This window comes from Melanostigma gelatinosum (assembly GCF_949748355.1).
Source record: "Melanostigma gelatinosum genome assembly, chromosome: 14".
Classification (NCBI taxonomy): Eukaryota; Metazoa; Chordata; class Actinopteri; order Perciformes; family Zoarcidae; genus Melanostigma; species Melanostigma gelatinosum.
In genome coordinates, this window is record NC_136647.1 from 21,323,852 (window position 1) to 21,338,563 (window position 14,712).

The 14,712-nt window shown below is 41.6% G+C and overlaps 1 protein-coding gene across 2 annotated transcripts; it reads right to left on the minus strand.

Annotated features, from left to right (window-relative positions):
• Nucleotides 1-6,778: 6,778 nt before the first annotated feature.
• Nucleotides 6,779-8,874, minus strand: crx (cone-rod homeobox; the record flags this gene model as incomplete). 2 transcript variants are annotated; one of them, XM_079283565.1, is made up of 3 exons in its annotated part: nucleotides 6,779-7,417; nucleotides 7,667-7,818; nucleotides 8,778-8,874. In XM_079283565.1, the coding sequence occupies 3 exons, from the start codon at nucleotides 8,872-8,874 to the stop codon at nucleotides 6,779-6,781; spliced, it is 888 nt and encodes a 295-aa protein (XP_079139691.1). The 2 variants fall into 2 exon arrangements, with proteins under 2 accessions (XP_079139691.1, XP_079139690.1); XM_079283564.1 differs by having other exon boundaries at nucleotides 8,739-8,874.
• Between the last annotated feature and the right edge of the window lie 5,838 nt (nucleotides 8,875-14,712).

Here is a 14,712-nt window from a genome sequence, read left to right on the forward strand (position 1 = left end):
GTTGCATGTTTTTTTCATCACGAAATGCAATACAAGTGGAAGAAGAACAAAGTGAAGTTTTCTCCCTCTTAATTGTTTGGTCTTCCTGAGATGTGGAGAACTGGTTTGAGTTACAGATATATATATTTTTCAATCTGAAAAACAACAAACAAGCGTGTGAGTGTGTTCACCGTTAGTTACAGGTGTAGACAACTCAGTACCTCAAATTGTCTCTTCATGGAAATCTTCAGTGCAGATATATAATTATTCTGTTTCTTTTTTTTGTGTGTATTTGTTTTTTAATGTTCACCATCTCGGAGAAGTCAGTACTCATGATGCTTTTTTATTTTTGTTGGCACAAACACTAACAAGAATGTATGGCTATTGTAATTCCTGCTCACTCCCATTCTTTCTAAAATTGAAGCTTTTCAAGCTTTTTTGTATTTCAAATGTCTTGGTATGCTTGTTGTAGTTGTATATTCATAATGGTGTATATTACATCCGTTTTTATTTATTAAAATGTTTAAATTTTCTAAGATGACTGTTCTTGTTATTGAGCAAATTAGCCTTAATCCTTTAAAGATGCAGAGAGGTGTTTACTCAGCACCGCGTTGAAGGACCATATCAGTGTGTGTCCCTACCGTTTCAGGCAGCTATTGATCGCCATTCATTTCATATGTCTACATAGAAAACACACATTTCTAAAACACAACATCAAGATCTGCAAAGTTGTTGTGTGATAAATGTGATTCACAGTAAATGTGATAAAGCATGCAAAACCACCAGTATGGTCCTTTAAAGCAATGTCAACATTTAGATTGGCCAAATATTAGGTGAAAACAAAAGTTAGCTACCAGCACTGGTATACGATTGCATTCATTTCCTTCTATCGCCATCATAAGGCCATCATGTTTGTCCAATACTTTGCTTTGTGACCAAATATCTGCAGCTGTACTTTTTGTTTAACACTATTTAGCAATCGTTAGCATGCTAAACCCAATGTGTGTTACCATTCATCTGTGGTAGCGTGGTAGCATGCCGTCAATAGCATTTAGCTCACAGTACAGCTGTTCATACTACAGCCCCTGAGAGCCACTAACGCGGCTGTAAACGCTTGTTTTTAAATTGTAGTGGTATCAAACGATACAAGCTTAGCTGGTTATTATAAAGAAGAAAGGAATACACTTCATCGCAACATTATGAATTATTCATAAGTGTATATTTTCAACAGTATAAATATTACATTTTGTGGTACACAAATATGGTATACAGTCGGCTTTCATAGAGTTACTACAAAAAGAGCATAACCAGGAAATTCGGGCCCCGTGCAAAGTGAATCACCGCCCGTCTTTCACTAAATAGTCGTACCCACTGGATATCTACAGGGACAGCTGTGGCCTGTTGAAATAGCATCTACTTCAAACATGTGAGTGATGGCATTGCATGCAGAAAAGAGAAGAACAATGTGTCAGCCTTTCAGTCCCTTATGTCCACACGGTGGTGGGCATCTTTTTCTTGAGCATTTCATTGAGAACAATCTGGGACATCAACTTTTTTTAAATCCAGAATATGAAAGTCAAATGTCTGACCTGGTCGTTCCTGCAGCATGGACACGGTCTCATTGGCATTCCTCATTTGAACTAATAACAACAGAAAGCTGCTGGCAAACTGCAGAACAAATAATAAAAATGAGAAAAGTGTCTAATGAGAAAATTGTGTTAAAAACTCCACAAATCCACTGAGATGTAAAATATGAAGGATTCTCTTTGATGCTAATTGTTGTGGACTCAAATTATCTGATCTGATGATGGCAGAGATTGATGGACTTAAATTTAACTTTGAGAAGAGCAGGAGTTGGTGGTGAACGTGAAGGATGAGGAGGAGGAAGAAGCACCTGCTACTGGTGGATCTGGAAGTCTGTGGAGTCCACCAGGTCCTGGAGAGAAACACAGAGAAGATGTCTGGTATGAATATATTATACAGCACAAAACCTCCATTAAAAATATTTACATTCAGAAGAGAATCAGAGCTTCAAACAGTTCACACCTCAGATAGTAATCTAAGATGTTCTATCACAAAGATATACAACATCCCTGTTTTCACTTCATGACTTCTACAGACTTGATCATTTCTAACAAGCATTAAAACATTTGATGAACTGAAAATACATGGAAAGACACTGAGACACCACAGATACAGTAGATGTGCATCACACTAATGACGGTACCTTAACTGCAAAGCATTGTGGGAGGACGAGGAGCTGTTTCTGGTAGATGAAGTTCAGCATCAGCATCCCGTTTTCCAGATGATGAAGGTTCATGTTGATGGCTGTGTGCTCTTCCTTGATGCAACATGAAACCTGTGAGAACAAGAAGATGGAGAACATTTAAACATAAAGGCAGCTTTAATTCATCAGCCCAGCAGACTGTTACACACTGATCTGTTTGTTCTCTAAAAGCTTCTATTTACCAGACTGAGTGTGTCCCTCTGCTCCTCCACTTGATGGTACCGGATCATCTTCTCAAGTCCATTCACGATTAAAAAACACGTTATTCTCTGTAAAAGTTAAGGAAAGAATTTGTACTTTGTTCATTAATAAGTATGAATGTGATGAGTTTCTGTTCATCTTGCAAATGTTTGAAATGTGTGTCTCACCTCTGTGTCTTCATGATGTCCTCAGGGCTCTTTGGGTCACATGTCATGCAGGTCAAACAGCTCGGATGCCAGAAGTCTGCAGGTGAGACGGAGGTGCCGGTAGCTGGAAACGTCTGGAGGTGGAGGTTCGAGCTGTACCTTTCTGCTGGTATCTGAAGGTGGAGAAGAAGACTGCAGGTTACTGATGAATGGCTGCTGGAAGGATCTGGAACAGGCTGTGTGCAGCTGTCTCCACAACATGCTGGTGGTGGCAGAGGCTGTAGGTGGAGGTTTGGGTTGCACTCAGAATCTTCAGGTGGGGGCCATGGTGGAGGTTTCTGCAAAAGGGCTGTAGGTGGAGGTTTAGGTTGGTGAATATCTTCAGGTAGAGGTGGAGGTGCAGGTTAATGACAGAGGCCATAGGTGGAGGTGCAGGCTGTACCTGTTTGCTGGTAAGACGGTGTCGATTTAACTGCTCCTAACATATTGGTAAATAACTGTCTCTGCATTTGATTATTGTTTATTCAAGTGTAAAAATATTGTACATGCAGTTATATAAATGTAAACATATATTTAAACACATCTGTTATTATAACTTAAATCCTTTTAATTTAGGGTTAAGAAACCCACATTACTCTATCAAAGATCAAAATATTAAAATATCAAATACAAGTTATTATAATAACTTTGGTCAAAGCTTAAAATCCTTTCAATATACTATTGTTTGCACAATCCCACGTGAAGTATATTTCATGTGTTTTAAAGCCACGTTTAAAGTGGTCTTCAATGTGCATTTCCATTTCAAGTGTACAGTAACCAGCCAAAGAGCTGCTTCTATGACTGTGTGTTTGATAAGTATCTCATAATTCTGACTTTCTATCATAATTCTGACTTTCTATCTCATAATTCTGACTTTCTATCTCATCATTTTGACTTTCTATCATAATTTTGACTTTCTATCACAATTCTGACTTTCTATCTAACGTGGTGGAATGTAACAAAGTACATTTCACTCGAGCACTATTTTTACTACTTTCCAATCTATGCTACATTATACTTATCCTCTGCTGAATTTGGAAGACAATATTGTACTAATAAGGATGTATTAATATTGATTAAGCTACCTGTTAGTCAATAAAGTAATTCAAATTACACCAACGACTGCACCTCAGGAGACCACGTGGCCTCATCCGGGACGGCGACATGTCGGCATGCAGACATGTCTGCATGCCGACATGGGGTTAAACAGCTGGCCCTCTGGTGCAGTCAGAACAACCTGGAGCTGAACACTGAAAACTGTGGAGATGGCTGTGGACTACATTGCAATAATCCAGTCTGTTCTCTACACATCCATCACTGTGTGGTTTGAATCGACCACCAGACAGAACAGGAACAGACTACAACGGACCGTCAGGGCTGCAGAGAGAAAATCCTTGGTGACAGCCTGCCCTCCATCCAGGATGTACACACCTCCAGACAGATCCTCCACACACTGGACACAACCTGTTCTCCCCTCTGGGAGGCGCTACACAACACTGTAGGCCACAGCAACCAGACACAAGAGCAGCTTCTTCCTGCAGGCCTCCACTCTGATGGATAGATATGAACAGTCATATCGTGTCAATAACCGCCCAACAACAAACATCCACGTCACCAATACGTTCTATATTTCGGTTTGTTTGTTTGAATACTGACTGGTTTTTAAACATGTTAATATCATCACTATCAATATGAATGTAAACATCGCTGTATATATTAAACCGTACATACTGTTATATCCACCGACCTCATGTATGTAAAGCAGCCTGTTACATTAGATATGTATTTATATACATTTAATGTATTGTTTTATATGTTGGAGTCAAATTCCTTGAACATGTTCTTCCCTCTCTATTAAAGCTGTTTCTGAAATGAACCTTCCTTTTTTACATTACTGTTACAGCAATGTTAGTGAATAGATACTCATTAATGCATCACTCAGCATATTTCAGTGACGTAATACATGTTATTCTACCTAATGAGTTTTTGCTTTTGGTACTTTCGGTATATTTTGATGATAATAATTCTCAGCTTTTGTAAGAGTTTGAATGCAGGACTGTTAATTGTAACAGAGCCCCTTTACGCTGGGGTATTGCTACTTTTACTTCAGTAAAAGATCGGAGTACTTCTTGGCCCACTGGTGGCAGGAAACATGGCCCGAGCGGGCTGTGTTTTTGTTTTCCGGGCATTAACCTTCCTCAAGGTCTGCTCGGTGCCCCCCATCCCCCATCACATCTGCTCCTCCCCGGGATTACAGCGCAAATGTCTGTCTGAAACTCTCAGTGCTGAGGGGAAGATTACAAGTGCACTGCACCCTCTATACGGGAGGTTAACCAATCAGAGTGGTCATACGTAGGGATTAACCAATCACACAGTGGACAGGGAGGGCAGAGGGATTAAACCAGCACAGAGTGGGATTAGGCCAGCGTTGAGTGCAGAGAAATGCTTTAAAATGTCTCTCAGTGCAGTAGATCTGAATTTATGATCGAAATGATGTGACATTTTACATGGCTGATGACCAGAGGACCAGATATGATTTATATAGCAACCAAAATTAAACGAGATTTTATCATTTCTATCAATATTACACCAGAAATCTCTCAGGAGTGATACTTTTTCAAGCCATTTATATTGATTTAATACTTTAAAACCTTAGGTGTGATGTGTTGGTAATCTTATGGTAAGTGTTGTAAAATGACAAACGATTTAGCTTTAAAAAGAAGGCAAATTATATTATGGAGAGAGTTTTGGAAGGACGGCGTTTTGGTAACAGAGAATCAATCTTCTCTTACACACTCTACACACACCTCCATAAAACATTTCACATATTTGATGTCATGAGTTTGCGTGGTAGTAATCAGGTCATGTGTGGATTACCAAATTGTCGGAGAAGTTGGGGAGATTGGTGGAGGGGTGGAGGGGTCTGGGTCCAGGAGGAGATGAAAGAAGGGGAACCACTGATCTGATAGAGACATACCTCAGCGCCGGAGTGATAGATGAAAACAGCTGTCGGGAAAAATGCTTTATTGTTGTCACTGATTTAAATAGTTTGAGATAAGGATGAGTGGGATACACATGGAGCGAAGCAAAAGGCAAGACAACATGCGAGAATACAGGCAGAGGTAGAAACAAGAAAGAAAAACAGAGAGAAGCTGGTCAGAGAATAAGGAAAGGTGGAGGGGAGGAGAGAGCCAGTTAAGGAAGGGAGGAAGAGAAGGCCGAGGCGGGTGAGATGGGTGAGAGAGACAGAGGGGGATAGGGCAATAATCCTAACTAATTCACTTAGGCCATTGCAGAAGGGAGGCTAAGAGGATTGGGACAGAAACAGAAACAGATAAACTAAAATAACCAAGATGGACCAGTGACAGCCAATGGAGGCCGTATGACGACCATGACGGGTCCAGACCCGACCACAGCACGGCCCCAGTCTACCATGTGAAATTCATTTCAAAGAATCGAAATGATTGTCAGTGCACAAAGTGTAAAGAATAGATCACTTTAATATGTCACAAAGCTTTTTTTCCCCCATCAAACAGATTAGGATGATAACACTGAAGGCTAACACTGCAACACGCAACACAAATGATAAGTTCTAAACGCAGAGAAACGACATGTTTAAATGTAGCATTAAATAATAATGAATAACTTAAAAACGATTAAACCCTGAAGGAGAAGGTGACCTATAAGGACTTCAGAGCTACGTCCCGTCACAGCAGCTCCCCTTTCACTCTATGACAATGCAAGTTTTAAAGAAAAGGTCGAAGTGTATGTGTCTAAGTTGAACATGTCGAATGAAGAGATGACTCAGCGTGTTTCCATATGTACGATTCTGGTACTTTCCAACTAACTCTTTAAAGGCTTTTGTTCCCTTATTTATGAATGAAGACTCGTCGGATGATTTGCAGTCGGGCAGCATTGATGACAGTCACTGGTCCCTTCATCTCCGAAGTCATTCAGATAAAATGCATTCCTACAGAGGTCACCTTTAGAAAATGAAACAAAAATCTTACAGACAAGAGAGATAAAATCAAAGATTACAAGTCCTCCGGCAGACATGCCTCACACTATCTCACGTGGGATTTGTTGACACACACAACTTGTCGACGCACATGAACGACACTCCTCTCTAGAGGACCTGGAACTTCCAGGAGTTTTGGTCCTTGTGATCCAGGCAGTCCATTGTGGTGAAGCCCAATTTCCAGGCCTGCTGGTCCTTGTAGTCCAGGCAGTCGACAGAGGTGAAGCCCAGGGAGGAGGCCGTGCTGTAGCCCTGCGAGGACAGCGAGGCCGGGGACTGGCTCAGGGAGCCCCCCATCGAGGGCACTGTGATGGGGCTGAGGGCGCCCACCGTGCCCGACAGCTGCGAGTGCATGGGGGACAGGTAGGCGCTGCAGTCCAGGCCGGTGAAGTAGGACGTGGTGCTGGCGTAGGCTTGGGCGTAGGCCGACGGCTGGCCATAGCTCATGGGGTAAGGTGAGGGCCGCTGCATGCAGGGGGCCGAGGAAGAGGCCAGGGGGTCGGGCAGGGGCGAGATGGCCGGGCTCCAGATGGACACGGCGTTGTTCCCAGTGATGGAGCTCGGGAGCAGGCCGGGGCCTGACTGGGCAGAGGAGGGGCTGTAGGACCCAGACGGGTTCGGGACAGAATCAGGGGCGTTGGGTTCCTGCAATGGAGAGGCCTTCTTTTTCGGAGGGCGGGGCTTGGACTGGCCACTGCTCTGCTGCTGCTGCTGACGGCACTTGGCACGGCGGTTTTTAAACCAAACCTGGAGTTGCGGAGAAGAAGATGTTAGAACAGAAAAACAAATACCTTCAATTATAAAAAGCTGGGTACCGAAGGTAAGAAAGGACAAGTGTGACTTATGTAACCAGAGTTTTGTATTGTAAAAACATATGCAGGATATAGATATACATCTTGTTGTACTCCTAGATGAAGTTTATTACGATGCCTACTCCCGCTCTAACTGAAACACACAGTTGGCCTCCATCTTGGCGGTGGCCTACTTCTCCAGTACCTGCACACGTGACTCGGGCAGGTTGATCTTGAGGGCCACCTCCTCCCTCATGAAGATGTCTGGGTATCGGGTCTTGGAGAACAACGCCTCCAGGATGTCCAGCTGTGTCCGGGTGAAGGTGGTGCGCTCCCTGCGCTGCTTCCGGGGAGTGGCTGCACGCCCAACAGTCAGAAAGGGGGATTATTATTCTGGCAGCAATATAGAGTTGACCTAAATTATCAGCACAACTCAGAACATGCCATTTAACTGATTATTTGGGTTTGAGGTTTGAGTGAGGACGACAACAAACACAAATATCAGAGTGGAAACCGCAGAACATTATGATCCTGTTTGTGATCCTCACTTGTTTTCTACAGTATATTTGTGACAAACAGGAAGACAAAGTGATTTGCTGCTCATATCAATCGTCATCTGTACTTTCAAGAGTTGTTTCCCCCACAGAAGCAGTTACATTGTTACATTGAACTTGTTTGTACTCAAAGTCATACAAACAGACAAATGGGTGCATTTTTTTCAGAAAACATAAAGAGGAATTATTAGATATCGTCACGTGAATTTAGTCAATTTATACTCATCGGAGCGTGAGAACGTTTGAGAACCCTTTAGGGGGAAAAGAGAGGAGCGTAAAAATCTAAAAATAAAATCTATGTCTGATTCCTGACAGACACTGAATTCAGGAGAGCGCGCAGATCATTTGCGTTTCAAGGCTTTTAATGGGCTCATTGTATCTGCGTATTAACAAATGTATCTGTACTAAAACATTATGTCTACGACAGCAGACTCGTGCATAAATTAAAAAGATTACCATTTATTTTAAATCATCAATCTCTCGGAACGAAAAGTTGCCATTATATATTTTAATTTTCGTTTGTTAAAATAATTGTAGTAATGATACTTTTATGGTACATTTGATTACTCAATTATTATTATCCAAACTTTTTGTCAATACGCTTATGAAACAAAAAGGTTCATCCTTTCATTTAGTTTCGTTACGCGCGTCCTGCGCGTCTTTACGCATCATTTTGGTTTGAATACGGCTCTAAACTAGAAGAGCAGCAGAGGAGACAAATACATTCAAGTAAAACAATTAAAAATAACAGTTTATACTTACATGGATAAGCGATGGTTGTGTGCAGCACATCCATTCCGGAGCCAGGCAAATTTAACCCGTTCATGGTGTAATGAGGTTGCTTTATGTAGGACATCATCCTTGCAGCAGGATTTTAAGTCCTGTCGCTGACTTTTATATTGGACACGCACCACAACAACCGATGGCCCCTCAGTGCTCCACTGGGGCAACACGTCAGATCCAACCCGCTATGGACAAAAGCGGGACGCGCCGAAGTTCACCAGAAAAACCTTAAACCTTTTTTTTCGTCTTCTTTCTCACTACAGTTTCAGCTTTTACTGTAGGTCAGCTTAGCAGCAGAGCACACTGGCGCGCTGAACACCCGCAACTGCCTCTGCAAGTCGGATTTCTCACAGTTAAGTCATAACACAGGTGAAGTGGCCCCCGGATGCCTTTGCGCCTTGGTGAGGTCGCTCTACTGCGTTTCTTTACCGGCACACGCTGCTAATTAGAGGCAGCGAGTGGCTTCAGCAAACCCCTCCCACCACACACACACACACACACGCACACACACACACACACACACACACACACATACATACACGTGCACGGAGTCACAAACGCACGCAGACAAACACGCGCACAAGGCAAACCAAAGCAACAGGCTACATAAGACAAAACAACACAGAGTTTATTCTCATTTGATTCATGCCTTATTTGCATATTTTATTTTTTCACCTGTATTCTTCAAAGTGTAAGTCATTTTACAAAACACATCTTTAAAGGCCATTTGCTCTAAATTAGTTTTTTCTCAGACTGAGCCAGAAATCACATTGATTTACACAACATGTGAATGACTAACAACGCTATAGACTGTATGTCGTGTATATGTCGACTATGAGCCCATTGCCTGCATACATCACCACTTGTTTTTCAGTTTGAATGGAGTATGTTTTACATTAACTAGTGCTGTCTCTATTTTTTTCGTCTTTTACATGTTGTTTTCTGTCCAGACCCATAATTATCATCTGGATGAATGTTTTCGTGATAAAACAGTGGCCCTTGCAGATATATGCAGCATATAAAATAAACGCAAAGAATTTTAATTTCATAAATATTACATTATTTATGAAAACACCGGTATCCTTTCAGTTCTCAAAGCCTTCTTCACCTTCTTCTTTCCTCCTGCTGATCAATACACCTGCTGCTGCAGTTCATACATTCACACATAATTGACAGATTACATTTATCACCACAGCAGCTGCAAACACACCACACATACACACACACACACAGATGCACAAAACCGACGAAGCTCATTTGATTTATCATAATATGCTTCATCTGAAAAGTAAGTATCTTATCTCCAGATAAAGGGAGGAAAGACAGAGCAATCCGTTCAGTGGCGGCGCAGGAAAGGAGCCTAGAGGAACCACAGCCTCACCGAGGGGAAACGGATGGCGTCTCTGCGTAGCTTGGGAAAAGTGAGGAAAGAGCAGAAACCTGCAGAAGATAGAGAATGTATCGAGAGGAGAAGAGAAGGCGGAGGGAGGAACGGCAGAGTGAGAAGCGTGGACAGAGGATTCAGAGCAAGTAGACAGCTGGCTGGCACTAAATGAAACCCTATGGACACTTTTGAACATAGTCATCATGGATACATTGAACATGGCATTCCTGGAGTCCTAATGTGTTGTTTTGGACTGCAGTGTTGCCACTTAGAGAATATTGAGCTGGAATGAATCTGACATACACACTAAAAGGGAACTCTGTATATGTGGATGCATTGTTGTGCACATTTTAAGTGTCTGTCGTGTTATTAAAGCCTTTGACAGACTTTTTATCACTATTTATATTTTACAATTTTGCTTTTTATCGATCCAAAAATAAATTGTCTTTACTTTCTGGCTGTTCATAGAGAGTTTTAATCACAACTTGTTTCATTTAGGACACAAGTGCAAAAGAAAAAACTGCTGTCGTTGAATATTGTTGAATTATTAAAGTATAATGGGGCATTGCAAATACCAGCCAAATGTTGTTGAGCTGGGATTTTCTTTTTTAAATGTGACTCATTTTTTTATTCTATATGTTACCCTGTCCAGATGATGTTAATGATGGAATTTCAATCCAACCAGTGGGACCTCTTGCAGCTGCAACAGCAAACAGGGAAGTACAGGGAAGAGGACTGGGCTGGTTTCATCCCACACACACATTCAGGGTGATGCAAGCGAGTGGTTTTATTTTAAGATTGAAAAGAGTTGGTGTTCGACAACACAGTAGAACCGACTAAGACCTGAAATCTCAGGGAGATGGAAATAAGAGAGATGTCACGGAGGAGGAGGAAGAGAGGGGGAGGTGGGGGGGGAGGGGGGAGAGGAAGTGAGAGGGATGGAAGAGAAGCAGGTGAAGGGGCAGAAGGGGAGGGGGGAGCGCCGGTCCTCGTCCCCACTGACACACTGCTGCAGTTAATCCAGATTAGAACGTCTAAAACAGGTCGGCTAAATCTGAGGGCCAGCCAGCAATACAGAGGCTGCTGTCAGCCCCAATCACTCACCCTGCACACACACACACACACACACACACTAATAATCTCTTCTGTGCAAACTAGGTGCCACTAGCAGCTCAGCGCAGTCCTCCACTAACCACCATCCCCCTTCCCGTCCAGTGAGGACTCGTATCAGCTGGAGCTCCGTACTGTCAGACTGGAAACACACATTAAAGTCTATCACACCGCCAAGTCAAGTCTATTCAGGTTGTAATGAGCGTTCTGTCATCTGCTGCATGCCATCCAAACTTATTAGAACAGAAACATCTGAGGATTACAAAGCATAGACTCTGTCCTCACTCTTTTGTATTAGCATGTGCACTATCCGCATTGATTAGTTGTTTGGTGTGTGATCACTTTAAACAGGCTGTTGAACATGAACATTTCCTTTAAAAGCAAATAACAGTATTACTCCGGGTAACGGGAAAGTATTGCTGACATTATTAGGCATGCAATTATAGTTAGAGTACAACCATATTTTGTGATTCCACTTGGTCTCCAACGACTGCATTTAACACATTCCTCTCGACTATCAAACATCACAAGTCCAGTCTCAAGGCACTGTGTGTGCAATTTAAAAGAGACTTTAGTCCAAGTCAAAAAAGTATCATATTGTGGTTTCAACATCACTTGTGGTTTATGAGGCAGGCCTATGGACGTAGACAGCTGTGATACCAGCTCAACTGAGATTCTTCAACCTGCCGAGTCACCATGAAGCCCAATATAATCTTCAGATGTAACGTGTCCTGTCTAAATGAATCTGACACTCTCATTGTGGCAGCTGATATTTCATAAAGGACCAGTTTAACTTAAAACATGAGTCAAAAGCCATATGTACCCTGAACGGGTCAGTGTTTGCTGTCATTGTTGCTCCTGTTCACTGGCTGTGAGGACACCCCTTCTTCAAGTGATTCCATTCTGATTTGATCGGCAGTATTATTATTATTATTATATTTGAAATTTCAAAAACACAATTTCTGAAACTAGGGCCCTCTTTTTTTAACCCGATACACAAAAACATAAACATACAAATATTTAACATCTCAAACTGTGTCAACGCTTCTAAAAACTCTTCTAAAAAAGTCACAACTTGGCACACAGACACCAAGTAAACAGCGTTCTCCACAAGTCGACTGCACACCGATGTGCTGAGTACAAAACACTCTTTGCATTTGTAGAATGTTATAAATATAGAAAATGAACACAAATGCAACAGTATCAAACACAATTACTAAGGTGAAAGACCTGAGGCAAAAACATTGTTTCTTTCATGCACAGGTCTATGTAGAGATTTTGGGCTATTTTGCTTCCATAACATTTCTTCTTTCAGACCAGTGGAAAGAAAAAATCCTAAATACACGTTCAGGTGTTTATTTTACTACTTTGTCTATTTGTCCTTAATTCACCAGAGGTTACCATTAGATTATGCCTCATTTGTATATTTAAGCGTAACATTTCAGAAAACGAAAGACACAAAAAGAAAATTGTCTTAATGTAAGAAATCCACTGAGTAAAGTTTTATGGTGATATCTGTTAGTGAGCCAATGCATCTGTACTGTACCCCCCTAAGATGACATGAACACATTACTGTATTGTACTGTACACTAAATACAGTGTGCTGTCATTACAGTCCTCTTTGTGGTTCACACCAAAGGGCAAACCTGAATTCATAGAGTTCAAGCTCTGATTTCTAAGTGATCGAATAGGTTAAAGGTGTTTTCACAGGTGCATTCTGGGTACAGGTGATGATTGAGTGTGGTATTTCTATGGCAGTGGAAACAACACAGGCTTTTAGTTTTGAATGTGGGTAGTTTTTTGTAAAACAAAGTACGTTTTAAAATTGTAAACTTAATGTAAAGCGGACAATGTGCTTATGCTTCAGCAGAGCTGATTAATAGATAAAAGTACCAGATTTTGTGTCCCGGCAAAAACTGTAAAAGCTACTTCAAAGACAGCAGTGCTGCATACTGTAATGCGACCTGTTGTTCATGTTTTAGGTCATTGAGAGTGTTACTGTTGAGACAAATGCGTGTTCTGGGACAAGAGTTGATCCTGAGATGTGTTTCATGTGTTGTGGTTGCACTGCTGCATTTTGGATGTGAGATCAAATGTTGTGCCGAGCCAAATTTTGCTGAAGAGAAATGTGTGTAACCAAATTCCATAAAAAACTACAGCCATAAAAAACCTCTTATGCAAGGTACTTCATGTGTCTGTGTGTGTAACGAGTCAGGAGTTGCAGAGTGAGGTGAGGTGTGTCAGTGTGGAGGATGAGTGATTACAGTGGACAGTAATCCTGCAGATGGATTAGCAGGTGGTATTAAGAGGGGGGGGGGTTGGGTCAGGGGGGGACGTTGCCACCTCCAAACTGTCACAATATGGAGCAGCAGCTCGCGGGGCTATCCTCCGTCTGCTGCTCCCCAGAAACACCGGACACTGTAACACACTGATGACCAGTCTTTTTCTCTTTTGTTTATGTTCTTGGTTATAATTAATGAAGTACTCCAACATGTGCTGTGAGCTGTGCGTCTGTGGCCAACAGTTTGCTGGTGTTATTTTACTCGTGCTGTCACTTCTGCAATGTCAGGTTTTTCTTCGTAGATTCTTCGTTTCATAAATCGAACTAACAACCCATTCAGATGTCAGTCATCTACATTTCTCTATATTGTGAACTTTGTCAAATGTATTATATAAGTGGAAATGTTTTCTTTATTGAAACTATATTAGGAAAACTGTTTTGATGGAGAAATAAGGACTTCAACTTTCACATGCAACAATATTCACAAACAATTCTTATAACTCTTAGATACTAAGTGACTACTATGCCATGTGTCATGAGAGAACAGGCACATATTTGATTTGATGTTTCAGTTTAACATTCAAAATGCCCAGAGCCTGATAGAAGCATAATCCGATATTTATTGTCTTTATTAGGTTTTTCAGTTTTTTTTAACACACCTGGTTATGAGTTTCCTGAGTATAACGTAAGTTGTGATCACATCAGACATTGATGCAAAATAGTTTGATTGTTTAAAAGACTGCGGAGAATGCATTTTGCATCACATGCTCCCTGGTCCTCTTACTTGGGCTGCAGTCACAAATAACAAGTGGACTAACAAAGGGGTGTTCTCTAGCTCACGTGGTGGAGTGCGTGGACCATGTAGAGTCTACATGGTAGACCGAACCCTTGGCAGTGGCCCTTTTACTGTTTGTGATTATTTACTTATTGTAACTGGGTAAGACAAAGCCTAACAGATGAGAGGAAGGTAGTAATATTGGAAAGTGAAATAATTATTTTTGTCTGGGGGAGGCTTTCTCTCTCTCTCTAGCCTTTGTAGAAAACAACAGCATGGCAACATGCAGCTTTCAACAACTTGACAAGTGAGTGTTCACTGACATCTGGTGGACAAACATCATTAACTGTCTTTAATGTGACTG